Genomic DNA, 17161 nt, shown 5'->3' with positions numbered 1-17161 from the left:
GTGATGCTATCTACTAAATTTGGATTTTAAACCTATCTATCCGGATCAATACAAAGATATTTTATTTGTCCATGGTAATTTCTCTCTTTCCTCTCAATTCACATTAAGGAAAGAAAGGTCTCTTAGTTGTGGGATTAAACTTAGGCAGCTTCAGGTTTTTATTGCTAATAGAACAGCCATAGAAGTAGCTGAAGCTGCTCTTGAAAGAGCCTACTTAGTCAGAAGACAAACCCAACTGCCCTGTATTCATCTACCATACAGCCAGATGATTATTTTCATACAGATGCTAAAATGAAGTTACTTCCCAGCATTTAGACCAAAATCACCTGGGCACTGGACTGGAACCAGAGGCAAAAGTGGCAGACAAGGACTTAGTCAAAGACATGTAAATGATCAGGTTACATTAAGAGCAGTGACAGTATCTGAGATACCATCACAGCCACCACAAAAAAAACTCGGAACCCATTAAAGTACGTTTTCACCAGAACAGGACCAAATTCAGGTGCGGTGCAACAGCAAATGCTTAAACTTTTTCCTTCATCAATAAGCATTAGAAAAGTTGTTTCTTGTCAATCTGTTATAATTCTAGTTTATCTCAGTGGAAGAGTACATTTCAAGTAGAAATATAATAAACTGTGGCTGAATTAAAGTTCAAACGTCTTATTATTATATGCAGCATCCTCTGTGCATTCTGTCTGCAGCCATGCACAGTAAATTGAAATTCAGCTGGTGAGCAAGCTGCAGCCTACTTTGTCTCTAACTTGGTCTCAAAATAGGAAGCTAAATTCCAATTATACAGTCTTGATTACTAGTCACACAAAGGGCAGAAGAATCACAGCTTGTCTTGTAGGCTCCTAAGTAGTATTTATTTTCTACTGGCAATTGAAGGACCTAGATTTAGATACAGCATAAAAATCAACTCAAGGAAGATCATAAGACTAGGAAAAGTGCAGATTAAAATGCCTAATGCATCTCTACTTGGGTTTCACATTGTTTGAATAATTATTACTAAGATTCAAAACTCTTTCTTTGTGCATTTAATATCATTCAGTTACAAGTTAATCACCAACAGTAATGCCACACTTTTCAATAAATACAGGAACTTGACTGTCAGAAACCAATTCTGAGGTTTATTAGAGCTTTCAACCAGTACTTGGACAGGTAGACTCCTTAACAAGTCCAGGTTTTGGCTAAGCATCAAATCACAGGCCTCTACATTTCAATGCATCTGGTGGTTCTAGGCACAAACAGCTCAGCAGCGCAAGCTAAAAGTCGACTAAACTTTATGAGACAAAGGTCTTCCAGAAAGCACTATCCACAGTTAGGTCCTTTCATAGACTGGTTTCTGAGTGAAATCACTCCTGCCTAACAATTTTCCAATGCTTACAAATATTACACAGCAAGACAAAAAGAAAGAAGAATGCAAGTTGGTAGGCTTTAATGACACTGAGTTTTCTAAACCATCTACCTCCACAGGGAAATAAAGTAAAAGCTTTCTCCTACTGGGATACAACCACTAGTTGTCACCACCTTAACAGTATACCTTAACTTTTACTTGCCTTTTTTACGCTTCATTACAGCTTAACTATCTTTCACCACCTTCACAACTGGCCAGGTCATTTGTGTCTTTGTACACCAAGTCAGTTCTTTCAGGTTTCCCAAAGTATTCCAGAGATCTATACCATCAGCTAGCTGCCCTCCCACTGAGCAACTAGGCAGGTGAGAACTACTAAGGCCGTTTTGGACTTCTTTTGCCTGGAGCTTTAGCTCTGCCAGTCAGTAATCTCTGCAGTGACCTACGCTGTCAAAAACAATTCAATACTCTCTGTTCCTACCGCACTTACATGCAGAGCGTTCAAGCAACGCAGTGGGTTCCTGAAAAGCAACTTCACATCTTAAGCATTTATCTATACAACGCCACAGCATTCTGCCCCTGGATTTGTATCACTCAGAGAAGGCAACAGCAGCAATGCTGCCATAAAACAGCTAAAGTTAAGAAACCTGAAGGAGCAAACCTTCCCTCCGCTCTTTGTGAATCACACCTTCTTATTAGGCTTTCTTTGAGCTGAATACCCAATACATTAGATAATTTTGGGACTAACAGGAGTAGTCATTTAAAAATCTTAAGTGTTTCCCTTTATTTTTAGTTTAGTCTGTTTTCTCAGTTTTCCTTTCTATTACATCCACACACATTTTGGACATATGCCAAACATTAGATCTTATGTCTCCTACTATTAGAGTAGCTTGTAGAATGTAAAGATCCTTGAGCAGATGACTACTTACATTTATCAAAGCTAGAGATGTGAATTCCTTCTCTTCCTACCTCCCTCAACAGTGATTTTGGGTGTTCAGTTTACACTGGGTATACAGTTAACAGACCCCTGTTAAATAAAACTTGAAAGGAAATCTGATTGCAGCATCCATCACAGATACACAAAAGTGGTACTGCTAAAGAAAGAACACATGCTCTGCACATACACCAGAGAGGAGGAAACATATCACCAAGAAAATGAATGCATTTTCCATAGCTTAAGCAATGCTAAGCCTGAACAACATAACAAAAGTCTCCATTTCAAATATTTTTATTCAGAATGCAAATACAAACATTTGAAAATGTACAAAAATACAAAAGGACATTTCCTACATCTTAAAAAAGCAGATTAAACTTCTATCTGTGCAATCCTTTCTGTGGGAAATTCTAACCAGCAGACATTTTAAGTCCTCTTCAGAGCATTCTATGCCACCTCCCCCCCCCCACCAAAATCCAGCCAGACTGAAGACTATAAGCAACATGTCAAAAAACCCCTAACACACTAAATATCCCTGAATAGATTACAAACAAACCGTATCTCCCAGGTAATAAACATGATAATGTATTTCCCTACTGACTTTAGGGCTGATGGGTAGCTCGCAAATCAAGCTTTCCACACATAACTTGATACGTAACCTGTGCAACACTGCTGGACTCCATTTTCCTGGTTTGAACTCGTTATACCAGCTTAGAAAAGCCATTATAGCTTTGTGGATAGCTTTCTGCCTTCCTTCTTCCCCAAAAGGATCAACTCTTCAAACAAAACTGGATTCACAAATAAGAATAAAAAGCGGTAGAAGAGGTCTGAACCCCAAATAATTGGTTTTTACATCATCTGCCAACATAATAGGAACTGAAAAGATCATCTGCTCAATATCACATTGTACTAACGCATGTAGTGGAAGCATTATCACAATAACACTGTTTTGACCCACTCTATACATCCAAATATATTTTGTATGAAGTTTTGCTCAGTGATGTTATGAAGTTACCTCACACAATATAGTTCACCTCAATGTTCTGTCCTTCCATTTACTTCAACATTTGTCCAAGACAGTGTTTTCTTCTCATATTCTGGCAGTAGATGATTTTTGCAGCTGCAGTAATGTAAGGATAGGTAAGGCTATGTGGAAAGAGGTAGCTGCTTAAAATAACACTATTGCAAAACATATTATGGGGCACACAATCGCTTCTTTAAATCTCAAAAACAGCAGGAGACTTAAAAGTCAAAACCAGTTGCTCAGTTTACAGGAACATGCTCAGTGCCTAAGGAAAAAGCAAGCCAACAATGGTTTGAATTAAGCTCATGAGAAACAGGTTCTCTTCTATCTTCTACTTGGCCATTCTTTCCCCTGTCAACATAATCCACATCATGTAACATAAAGCTGCTTAACAAAGGAATATGGGCACCTAAGCCATAATGTAGCTGCGACCTGCACCAAATGAGAAATACTCACCTGCCCTATTGTGGATACGAATATCTCATTAACTTTTACTATGATGGAGATGAACGCAGGTTGAACACAGGTTAAAACGGCATCCTGCCTGTAGCACACTTAACTATATTGGCTTCCAATTCTATTGCTTCTGCAACTGTGACTCTTCCCTCTGAACATTCCAACATCTTCAGAGAAACCCCTAGTATCACAGAAGTAATGTTTAATTATGTGACTACAGCTAGTTGAGTATGACATAGCCATTCTTCTCAACAGTTTTTCAGATCATGACTAAAAATCATCATTCTGTACTAGTGTGTATAGAACACACAAGTCATTTCAGTTTCTCGAGCAAATTTTAGTGCTTATCTTATTTCCTGGTGTCTTAAAGTATCTTCAGATTGTCCTATAAGCTCATTTCAGAGTATGTATTTTCTTTTTATTTGTTAAACATTTAATTTTTGCTCCAAAGGGAAAATTTGTCTTTATAAAAAGATCCTGAGCACATTTTTCAACCATTACCCCATACTCAAAAGTTCACATGGGATAATGTTAGCACAGGCCATTCTCCAGTTACTGCGCACTACTGGTTAAGATTAAAGGACAGTGTTGAAAACTACTCACAGTCTACTCAAATTTTCCTTTTCTTGCTAAGACGTAAGAACACATGACAGGCAGTTTTATTGCAGCTGAGTAGAAACCAAAGAATGTGAAGGGTCTTTATTACTAAGTCTGCAAGATTTAATAAGGGAGTAACACTTTGAGTTACTATGGGAGTAACCAAGATTTAATACGGGAAAAACAGCTAAACAGCAATTTGTAGGCAAGATGCAGCTATACCTAAGACTCTCTTAGGAAGTTTTGTCTGTCTAGTCATCTACTTCCTACAGCTAAGTTTCATACAAGAGCTACTGTGAAACTACAACCAGCAAGTAATATCAAATAACCACCACGATCAATATAAAACAATAGTTTCTGATGTAAAGAAATTGCTTCGATTTAACCAGGTGGGAAGACACACAACATATGAAACAAAGTATTTGAGAGGTAGTCTAGTTGCTCATTTGACTGGGGGAGGTAGAGCTAGTTGAGAAATCAATAGCTAATGCCAGTCAAAATGACAATTATCCCAAGTTTTCTAAGATGTGAAAAAATTACTCAGCTGAGAGTGATTATGTCACCAGGGATTCAGCTGTCTTGCTCATATTTACTTACTTGGACATCATTTTACATACGTTATTGTAAAGTATCCGTTCAGAGAGAGAATGCTCCCAAAAATAACAAGGGAAACAACTTAACTACATTTTGGCCTGTGTCAACCAATTCATCAAGTTTAGACATCTTATGACTATAAAGGTTAATAAAGCTAAACGGCTCTCCTCTTTTGGCAGGCTGATATAACTACAAATGCACACCAAAGGCTAGAAGCAAGTCAAGTTTCAAATTCCATAGGGTTTATCTACATAAAATTCTCCATGCAATTTGTTCCCACAGGAAAAAAAAACCCAAAAGACTTATTTCAGAGATGAAAGCCTACACCACACATTGGGCATACTGTCAACAGGTATTAAACTCCTCGTATCTTAAGAGTTAAAGACATCTGGGTACAGAATCATACATAATGCTCCCTTGGATTGATGTAGACTCTTCCAGGTCCCGAGTTATCCAGGTATCTGCTGCTCCAATTTTTGTAGTATGTTTGCTGATAAACAGGATACATATGCTGAACGCCATGTTCTTCCTGTGGCTCTTCAGCCTCACAAGTAAGTTGTCTTCCATTCACACTGTTCTAAAGACAGACAAGAAGTAATCAGTTTCGTAGTTCATGTATAGAATCTGCAATTCCTGTTTTTGTTAAAGCGTTAAGCAAAATGGAAGGTGCATGATCTGTAAAATGGCCCTATGAACCAAGGACTACGAACTTAAAAAGTGCCTTCACCAACAGACATGCCAAAAGCGTTTGTAGCTACTCAGAATTAACCCCAAACGTTTGTTTCAAAGTAAGTTACATTTTAAGGTTCATAAATCTAAAAAGCAAATCTAAGCTATGAAAATCAAGCACAGAAAATAAAGCACTATGTATTACTGAGCAAAACTACCTAGGTATTTCCCACTTCATGGGTAACAAATGCACACATCCAGCAGTTATTGACTAGCATGGACAAATATTTATAGTATCTCCTTTATGAAAGATGTCCCTATAAGCTTCTTTTAAGGAACAACATGAAATCAAAGCTTCTATCAGGAACTGAAGCCATCTTATTATTTACCATGTGCTGAAAGTTTCCAGTATCCTTTTCTCTGTACTGGCTTTGCAAAGCAAAACTTTCTTTCTGAAATGAGAGAAGTTACAGTGGAAGCAAGTCAAAATTCAACGCCGCAGAACAGGTTCAGTTCATACAAAAATGCCAGCCATCACAAAACACGCTCTGCCGCGTGAAGCGCCTTAACTAATGACTAACAGGAATACTTACAAGCTAATCTCTCGTAGACAAAAAGAACCTACTGTCCATTTAAGAAGTGTTATTGACACATTTAATTTTGCAATTGTATTTCAACATAAGCATGGTTAAGGAAATTTAAAAAGCTTTATCTTAACGTGACTGATTTTAGATAAACCACAGGTTAAAAACCAAAGTAAAAGGAAAAATTAGCTCACAGTTTTCACACGCATCATATGGGTAAATGCCAAGTCTGATATTGCACAGAAGGATTGAACAGAAAAGGAATTTACTAGTATACTACTGAGAGTAGAAGGGAGTATTTGTTTCTTCATTGGATAACATTAAACAAAGTACTTCCCACTGGAAAAGTAAGCATTTGTAATGACAGTTATGCTAAACAAATTAAAGTAATTGCTCTTCAGTACAACTGAACTGATTTTATTTTCCCCTTATTAATTAAAGCAGCATAGATGTACTTACAGATTGTCTAACCCAGTTTGTTCCACTAATGGATTTTCCAACTGACAGTCCACATTTCCTAGATGTTTTACCATTAACTTTTTATGCGATGCCTTAAACCTGTTCCTCAAAGTGTATCTCTCCAAAACACTGTTATGGAGGTCCAGCAAGCCCTGATAACTAGATGCACATCAGGAACTAACTGCCATTCTATCCACAGGACAGGACAAGAGATCATAACCAAAATCCTCCCGAACATATAGCATGAACACTTAACCTCTTAATGACAATTGCAGGTCTGCTCCTACTGCTCAGCATGGCTTGCTAATTAAAACATAGCCATATACAGCAGGAAGTTCTTCTGCAACTCACATAGGAGTCCACTGCTTGATTCATTAAGCCCATTAGTCTTGTGGAACATTGGCTATGTTAGCATAGGAAAAAACCCAACTTACTATCCAGATGGGTCCTGCCACCCAATTCCCTCTCCTCGTCTTAGAAAATCAATTTATTTACCAGCCCTGTGTTAGTCCCCCAAGAAGTGTCCCATCACCAAGACCAATGTAGTTTTACTGAGTCCTTAACACTAAGTTTCAAAACTCATTAGCGTCACACAGCTATTGGAATAACAAAAGTCTGAAATCTGACGGCAATCCATTGACCAAAAGCATTTGAGAGATCTCTAACCCTTAACTATTCAGTCAGGTCTGGGAGAAACTCCATAATAAAAAGAGATGTTCACAGGTAGTCTTAGATAGCCATGTCACTCTGCCCTACTTACACCTCTTGTATTTCCAAACAAAACTGCGGCAGCTTTATGAGCTAATGCATTGAGCCTGAACACACACAGTGAACACCAGTATTCCCAACAGCATGACTATGCTTTGGCCTGACAAAAGCGCTTGTGTTAGCCCTCAAGTTGAGAGAACAAATTCATATCAGTAAAATAATCAGTACATAAAGGCAGGCTACTGTAAACTTGGCAGCTGCTGGAAGACAAGAGTAATCTGAGTTTCACCACACTGATCCAATGGGAGACAAGAGGCATCTAGATGTTGCTCAGGTCTCTCCCTAGTGGGATCTTGGGACTTATACAGCTTGACTCACTATCCACAAGCAACACTTAGCAACTAAGTAGTTTCCTCCGCCAACTTAAAGTTTATTCTGTAAATCTCAAGACCTCCAATCCATTCTCCTTCCTCAGTCATCTTCCTTCTAAACAAAGAATCAACAGCCTAAAACCATCTGGGATTGGTTTGGAAAAAAAAAAGCCAAACTCCGGGAAAACCAGTAATTCCCATTTAAGCAATGTAAAGATGGTAAGTTTAAGAAGCTTTCTTCATAGTAACTTACAAATAAGTATATCTGGGTCAAGAACAGGGAGTCCTCATTGCCTAGGTATCAGATTTATTCACAAAACAGACAACTGTAGCCTAATACTGCTTGTTTTAGCTCCAGCCCGTCACCAGCCAATTTCATACCTCTACCACGGCGCTTTGCCATCAGCAATCTCCAGGTGACCAAGTAGGCAAAAAACTGGAAATAACATGATAGCAGCTGAAGATAACAGGCTCTGGTACAGCCAAAAGGAACAAACATGTACCTTGAGGTTATGTAGACACTGGTCTAAGAAATATCAGAATGATGACTAGAAAGGTGAAGCTTTATTGACAAGCAGAACACAGCCTTAACAGTTATAAGATTATATGACAAAATGGAAGACAAAAGGTGGACAAACATATGGTGCCTGTAATTGTTTCCAAAGCGAGGACAACTGCACTGGATTAAGAGCAACAGAATGAAGAAAAATCATCAACCAAAGCGAGCAAAGATCCAATACATCAAGAAGAGCTCCTTCAGTAACAGGGCTCATGTCAGAATCGAATACAAACAAGCTACACTGTACACAGTTCATAAATAACCCTATTCAGAGTGAAAATAGATGGAAACAGTTTTCTTCACTACTTAAACCAAACAGGTCATCATTTTCATCACCTGCCTGCACACATCAATTGCTGAATTATGACTATGCAAACAATTCTATGCAAACAATAGTTACAGCACCGATTACCTTATACACTCATCTGGAACATACAACATAACTTAGAATCTGAACTATGCAAAAGAGCCCAGGCCCAAACTACCCCACTCACTTTCCCCAAGACAACCTACAAAGGCACAAAAGCACAGCACTGTATCTTCAAGGTCAGACAATACAAGAACCTTCCAAACAGGCCAAACAGCTGGACTAAAGCTCAGTTAACTTACAAAACCATTAAAGGAAAGACAACTTCCCATTTTGCGCATGTTTATATACTTACCTCTAATTTGACTATATCTTTCAGGAAGAAATGCTTCCTTCCTTTCTTCTGAGCTCCATCTAATAAATACACTGCACACATTACACAGAGCACACTCGAACACATTTTCAAATCCCCAGGAAGTCAGTTCTTTATTAGGGATTTATGCTTTTAAACTCTACAAAAAATGGCAGAGAGTACCTAAATGTTCCACTTTCCGTTCCCTTCTTTATCATAGGTTTAAAAAAGAAAAACCTTACTGCAACTGTACATTTGTATCTCTGCAAATAAAGGTATTTATTTGCAGGAAAAGATTTAGAACACACTTCCTCTTCAGGAGTAAACCTTCCTAGAACCGAGTCAGCTTCCTGTTAGAGGGGCCGGTTTTGATCTCAGTTTTCAGATTAGACAGAACTATACATTATGCTGATTATAGTGTAAGTTACTTAACACAGAAGATTCAAACCCTCCCTTTTCATAAAAGAAAGGGTCTTTCGCACTGTTGTGATGGGAGTACTTTTGTCAGCAAAATGGGCTATTTCCAAACATGCAGTTAATCACCAGCTGCCTTAGTTAAAGCAAGGCCAATCTTAATCACGCCAAGCAATGTTACCTGAGAATTATCATTTAGGGTACAGCTTACGCTACCGAATCATCACTCATTGAGTTTCTTCCCTCTATGCCACAGTCAGCTACTAGTATAAGGACATAATAAACTATAAAGCAATGTCTTCTGCACAATTATTTGTTTTGTAATTCCTGCTTTTTCCAACAGTCTCACACTGGTAGCAACACCACCAAGAGCCTGAGTTGCTGGTCTTACAGCAGAAACTCCATCATCACCCTACAAATGCTCATACAGGTAGGTAACATTTGCAGGATGCTTTTCAAAAGAACTCAATCTCAGTCATGTTCCATTCTTTTCTCCTCCTTGCCCTCAACTTTTGTATTTCACACATCCATTTAGTTCAAGTTTTGAAGCAATTTCGAGTTATGTGAACATGAGCTAAAAAGGCATCGTGAAACCAGTTACTAAAACAAATATCCCCTTTTCCAGCAGTTCTTCTCCACCACCTTCACAGGCCTCTTTTTCTAACTTATGCTTGTCCTGTTTTCTCTCTTCTAATTCCATTGTAGCATCTTTTCCTCCCCTGCCCCTGAAGTCATGCTGCTTTTGCTTCTCAAGTCCTAGAATGCATTCTGCAGGCCAATTCTGAGAATAGGTAATCTATTGCTTACCAGGAGACACTGGTCTTTCATACCTAAGCGCGTGACTTGGCCACACAAGAAGACAACACACACATGGGGAACAAGAACACTCATATCATAGAATCATAGAACTATAGAATAGTCAGGGTTGGAAAGGACCTCAAGATCATCCAGTTCCAACCCCCCTGCCATGGGCAGGGACACCTCACACTAAACCATCCCACCCAAGGCTCTGCCCAACCTGGCTTTGAACACCGCCAGGGATGGAGCATTCACAGCTTCCCTGGGCAACCCATTCCAGTGCCTCACCACCCTTACAATAAAGAACTTCCTCCTTATATCCAATCTAAACTTCCCCTGTTTAAGTTTGAACCCGTTACCCCTTGTACTATCATCACCAAAGGCTAATGTTCTGTGAGCAAAAAAATCTGCCTGCTCAAGAATTTCTACCATCAGTGGATTTAAACATTGTTTAGGCAAACACTGTAAACAAGAACAAGGTAATTTCAGTGGGTTCATTTATTCAACTAAACCTAGAGACAAAGGAAATCATCTCACATGGCATAGGAACACACCACCTTTTCTAGAGAAAGGAGTTTACTGCCAAGGAACAAGTGACTGAACTGAAATCATCAGGTTCTGTCAAAGAAAAATGATGCTCAGCTACAGTGTTTCTGTGCAGGAGGATACAGTATATGTGGGGTTTTGTGCACTGATGCTTACAACAGTTTGCACTGTCTTACCTTTTCCATTCTGCAGTTTCATAAAAGCATTTTTACTCTAAAGATGCTCCTTCTCAATTATTCCTTTAAAAGCCTGAAACAATTCTCTCGCCAACATCTTCATCTTTTATTTTACCATCCTCTTCAGTTCAGAAACCCTATTACAAAAGCGTCCACTGACAAAAAGCTCATGCCTCATTTTGGCCCCTATCTAGTTCATGTGGGTTTTTTGTGGTAGGGTTCCTTCCTCTTCTCCCTCCCTAACCCTGTAAGATCCTTTATCAGTATTGATGAGCTTCCCTTCCACTTTATCTTGTTTACAGCTCTCCAGTCTAAAGGAAATTGTAACAATAATGCTTCCTTTTCCCACCTGTATTAAAACCATTAGGAAAAGAATTAGAAGTGCGTAAGACACCCATAATATAAAATGTATCAATATTATGCTAGGTTTAAGAGTAGTGAGGGTGATGTTCCCGAACCTGTTTCATAAATATGAGCATTCAGTAAATGGTGATATATGCTTTTAACTGTGCTAATACAATTTCACCATCATCTTTGTCCTTGTTTTGTCTGGGATAGAGTTAATTTTCCTCCTAGTAGCTGGTGCAGTGCTGTGTTTTGGCTTAAGTCTGGGAACAATGCTGATAACACACTGACAGTTTAGTTGTTGCTCTGTACTGCTTAACCTGATCAAAGTCTTCTCAGTCTCATTCTCTGCCAGTGAGGAGGAGCACAAGAAGCCGATAGGAAGCAGAGACAAGACACCGGATCCGAACTAGCCCAAGGGGTATTCCATACCACAGCACGTCATGCCCAGTGTGTAAACTGGGGGCAGTCACCTGGAAGGTACCAGTCACTGCTCAGGGAGGGCTGGTGGCTGGTGAGCAATTGTTTTGTGCATCACTTCTGTTTACTGCTTTTGTTTTCCTTTCCTCCTCTCACTTTTATATCTCTTTGTTATTCCCCTTATTATTATAATACTATACTTTATTTTCATTATTAAACTGTTCTTTTTTCAACCTGCAGTTATGGCATTCTTTTGATTCTCCTCCTCATCCTGCCCAGGGAGGGGAAAAGAGGCAGGGGGTGAGCAAATGGCTGCATGGTATTTAGTTGCCATCTGGGTTTAAAACACATCTTTTCTATTTTGAACAGGAACACAAATGTTACCATTAAAGATCTTTAGAATACGGCAGGGTTGCTTAGCTAAATATATAAGGTATTCTTAAAATTGCAGGTAATTCTTAGAATTACCTACTGGGCTGTATTTCTCTTCTCAGTTAATGAAACTAACTCTAATGATACCCTAAATTAGCACCTCTCCTCCCACTCCTTTTATAAATATTATGCCACAGAGGAATTCCTATTTAAGCCACTGGAATGGCTCCATTGTTCAGCTTCCTCTTGATTTGCTCCAGAACTCGGTTGCCAAGCAGAGATTCCGCTCTCAACAAAGACCCAGCCTTCAGGCTGCTCACTGCTCTTTAATGTAACATGCAAAAAGTAGTTCAGAGTAACAGAATAGCATTTCTATGACAGTGATTATTAAAAGCGACCTGACAAAAGCTAAAAAACATTGATAAAGAGGCACCTACAATCTTGACAGTAAATAAAACTATTTACACTGCAGTTTTCCCTCTGTTCCATTTAATATTCCTATGCTTTGGACTTTTGCCTCACGCTTTTCGGGCCATAAGTGAACCGGTTCTTCCCAATTCTTAAGTGATTCCATTAATACATAAATGGGCATATGCAATTACCAGTACATAGAAACTATTAGGAGTACTCAGGCTCATGGTACTTTTACACACATGTAGCTTATTATTTAACATTAGCACGTAAACATTAGCATATACTTAAGAGTCTACTTAAAGCTTCCAAGTTGGAAGGAGTAACTGTAAATGTCATTAGCTACTCAGTAATACCAAATGTCTACAACATCCCCCTTCATTTTAATACAAACACCCATCTGCTGGGGTATGGGTAACATCTACTTAAATATGGATTGCTCGGACAGGAGAATTTCAGCTTTTTCTATTGCACCTGGAATACTTGGCAAGAACCAAGAAAGCTACTGTGCATGATTTGAACAGTACCTAATTGGAATATTTGCACATTACATACAACGACTTTCCAGAATTAAACTAAATTTAACCAATCTATTTTCAACCCTCAGTTATTTGAGTATACAGAAGACACCATTTATAAAAATTCCCCTTTAATTCTGCACCTTCATGCAGCCTATCATTTCCACTCAGGTTGAATTTCATCGTCTATTGCTGTTGAAGATGCAGTGATACTTCACCTGTATGCCTTTTCAGTGTTACCAGAACTTTATGTCTTGATCTAGAGAGGTGCTCAGGAGCTTGCTTCTCATGTATGACTAAACAATGTTATCTGGAATATGAATTACATGGCCAGTACAGACTTTCAGTCTAACAGCACTAAACAATAGTGACAGGCTGCTAATTTGCTTACCTCTTTACAGTTACTCAAGTGGTGGCTTATTACACTAAAACAAAGCACTTCTTGACTAAAGCTAGCATTTTGACACTTGTGTTAAATAAAGCAGAGGCTCTCGCCTCAAGCATAACAGAACACATGTTGATTATAGGTAGTACCAGAAAAGAAGACTCAGCCTCTAGTTCTCTCAGATTTGGAGCTCCACAGAAGTTAAAAATAACAGGTACACTAACAACATTATGCCATTATTTTTAAATAAAGCACATCAAACCTGGAAAAGAACTGCATCTTTTGCCACCCAAACCAACTTTGAACTGTATTCATCCAGTTTGAGGGAAATAAGTACATGGTTCAGTCTGTTTAGGGTTTTTCCTCTATTTATAAAGTATGTTTAGATAACCAATTGTATTTTATGCTATACTAAGACTACAGTCAGCTTTAGCTTTTCTTAGTTCTTAAGTACTAACAGAAGCCACAGTAAGCCAAACCAAGAAAGAATTCAATGACAGGAGAGTAACAAGGAAGAAAACAATAAGGTACACACTTCATAAGTACCCCAGTAAAGGATAAATAATTACACTTCCTTTCACTGTCATTTTGCCATGTAGCAACACTAGAGATACACAAATAACACAATAGTCAATATCTTCTATTTCTATAAGCAAGAATGTCTTACCGTAACAGCTAAAGCACAGCAAAGTTTTGGTTGAAGCATGATTCACTGATAAAGCATTTGTTGAGTACTGTAGTGACAGAAGACTTACTACAGAGTTAGCAGAAGATGCCCAACCTGAGCACAGAAAAGCACTTCCTTTTGTGTTATCTTAGGTGCTATACCACTTTCAAGACCTGAAAACAAAAATCTATCATACTTTTTGCCAACTACGTGCTTTATACCTTCATAACTTTATAATTATCATGTTGCTACTAAAAGTAGCGACAGATCTCCAAAGTTTTATGTTTCATTCAGCAACAATATAAGCAAGCATTACTCAATGTAATATATGTAATACACAACATTTTTTTCATGCATTACTTGCATGAGATAGAGGAAAGCCATCAGCAACTGAGCTTTAGTAATGAGCAATCACATTAAGAAAATCTACAAGAGTATTTTCAGCATTACTAAGAACTCCATCAAAATCTGTCTTTATGGTGGGCGAATAATTTTTATTCCTAAGGCATCCCTCTGTAAGAAAAACAGGCTTCTATGGTCCTTAAAGCTGTGAAAATACACTGGTTTACTGCAAAACCACTATTTGTTATTAACAAATGACTGCCTGGACTACCTCAGTCTTTTAATTCAGCACAAGTAAATAGAATCACATTATTTATACAAGCTACTCAACACGAAACAAAAATCCCATTAAGAACAATTAGAATCTAATTCTCAGTAATACTGATAGGTGATTAATGTTACCTTCAGTGTAAGCAGAAATAAGAGAAATCAGACTGACTGATTTAATATATACAACCCCTACACACACACTTTCAGGGCTCCAGTCAGCATCACAGTTTTCACAGACAGACTAGTTTATTATACGTAGTGCAACAATCAGTGCTGTTAATCTAAGCTTGTCTCCCTTGAACATGTCCCTTCTGTGTTGTCTAACACAGAAGAAGCCTTCTGAATTCACCTGGAGCTTCACAAGCAGTACAACGCAGCACAAGACCATGCTGTAGCGAAGCAAAGCAGTCTTACCCTTCCCTGTTCCCCACTTATTTTAACGTCCTCATTCGCTACAGTTAGCTTTCCAGGATCACCTCTACGATCCTATGATCCACACAAACTTAAACAGCTTAGAAGAATGACAGTTGTTACTAGCAAAGATGATGCTGCTGAAGTCACTTAAGTTTACCAACTATATTTGTTCCCCTCACACGAAGACTGTTTTATAAAGCTAGGTATATTCTTTTAATCAACACAGAAATTAAACTACAGCTTTTTCTAATTCAGGAGGCGCACAGTCTGTCAAACACTGTAAGAGATACAGAAAGGATCCATTTACCAGTTTTCTGACCTTAAAGGACACCACCATGGATTTAAGATTGAGATATTACGTAAGGAGGGAAATCTCTTGGTTACGGACCAAGAATGGAAATACATGACTAGGAAAGCAAAATAAGACTAAACTAACATGATAAAGAAAAACTAACACTTCACCTACCTCAATTTAAGATATATATAACTGTTTACTCACCTGAAGCATGGCTTCTTTCTGTGGTACAGAGAACGCTCTTTCCTCATTTGAAGATGGTTTGTGAGTGGGTGGAAGATCGATCCTGTAGTAAAGAAGAAAATATAACATGCCATGTTTGCTGAGTACAACTGAATGGGCAGAGACTATTTATTTCAGCTGCCAGATGATCTGACACGCAACACTGGGGCACACACACCTTTCAGTCAGCAATGACACATATGAAACACTATAATGTTAATACATCCACCACTGGCAATGATTCAGCCACATACTTATTGTAGAAAAGCACCACCTATAACTTGTTATTTATCCTGTGAGGTGTTAAGAAGACTCAACTTCCCCACCACCCCAAGCAGAATTAGGGACTACTGGTATCTATTATTATTTCTAGGTTATGAGATACCAACATTTACTACTACAGTCTTCCCTTGTGAAGTCCTCGAGAAAGCCTCACAATTAATTCGGACATGCAAGACTTCTCTATTGTAACTCTCTCAGTGAAAGCAAATGGCTCTAAAAGAATTAGAATGTTTAAAACTATTCATATAATTATGCTTCAGCTACAGAACGTAAGAGAAACAAACCAGAAACCAGCATTTCTAACAATGTTAGAAACGACTCAGTTGTAGGAAAACACTTGACTCATCTTGCTAGCTCAACAGATTCAAATGCTCGTATTTACTTTATGCTAAATGCTCTTAAGTTTTTTTATTCTTATTCTATAGTCCTTATTAAGCATACACAGACATGACAGACATTTTCTTCCTCATTGAATTTAAGTGTTACCAGTATAGGGTATGTGTGAAAAGACTTGTATTTACAGATATTTAAAGCCATTGCCACTTTTTATGACTGTTCCAAACAGGGTCTAGACATCATAGACTTGAACTGATGAAACCTTTTCAGACTTTGTTTACTTTGTTTTGTTTGACTACATCGGAAGCTTAAAGTAAACCATGTCTGTGCCACAGACTCCAAAAACCAACATGCCAGAAAGCATGCTGAGTCAGGCATTTCTAAGCACATGTCTGTGGGCACTTGTTTCATTTTACATATCTTTGTGGAGCTTCACTGCTGCAATGCACAGTCAATCTGCTCCTATGTTAAACCTACTTTTACAGTAAGCCAGCAGTCTGTGGCATCGGTCAAGACAGATCTCTCCTGTGCCCTCCAGTTTAATTGACTATCAGTTTTCATTAAAAACACTCAAGCTTCTGAAGAGATAAAGACTCGCATTACCTCAGAAGTCATGCCTAGCCTTCTCCTTCCTTCATAAAACAAATTTCTACTCCAAAAACACAGCCTGAAATTATGACAGATAAACAGCTGCTAAGTTAACTCAGACATTGAAATCCCTGTATAGAACAAAGGCTTTCTGATTATTGCTTTCAATTAAACTAAAGGTAAAATCCAACACATACTCACACTTTGTCAAGGTAAGATGGTCTTTTTTTCCTTGGGGTCAGTAGCACTGTCACAAAGATGGTAATGATAAAAAGAGCAAGGACTGCTCCAATCACAGCCCCTGCTACAGCAACAGAAGATGTCTGCTTAAATGGCACATCTGCAATGTGATAGCATAGATTACACCTTTGAGAAGTTCGCATGCTTTCAAT

At 38.4% G+C, this 17161-nt stretch overlaps 1 protein-coding gene across 2 annotated transcripts in view; it reads right to left on the bottom strand.

Moving 5' to 3' along the window:
* Positions 1 to 2566: 2566 nt before the first annotated feature.
* NECTIN3 (nectin cell adhesion molecule 3) overlaps positions 2567 to 17161 on the bottom strand; it is a 65623-nt gene continuing 51028 nt past the window's right edge. Inside the window, exons 6-9 of one of the 2 annotated variants that reach the window (XM_065675987.1) lie at positions 16971 to 17109; positions 15546 to 15627; positions 6018 to 6080; positions 2567 to 5536 (exon numbers count right to left, since the gene is read on the bottom strand). In XM_065675987.1, the coding sequence (XP_065532059.1) occupies positions 5360 to 5536; positions 6018 to 6080; positions 15546 to 15627; positions 16971 to 17109 (461 nt within the window). In that variant the 3' untranslated portion in view covers positions 2567 to 5359. The remainder of the gene's footprint in view (positions 5537 to 6017; positions 6081 to 15545; positions 15628 to 16970; positions 17110 to 17161) is intronic. The other variant, XM_065675991.1, reaches the window with a different exon arrangement.

Source organism: Lathamus discolor, chromosome 4, assembly GCF_037157495.1.
Source record: "Lathamus discolor isolate bLatDis1 chromosome 4, bLatDis1.hap1, whole genome shotgun sequence".
Lineage (NCBI taxonomy): Eukaryota > Metazoa > Chordata > Aves > Psittaciformes > Psittacidae > Lathamus > Lathamus discolor.
The sequence above is the reverse complement of the archived record's forward strand: the minus strand, read 5'-3'. Positions and strand labels throughout refer to the sequence as shown.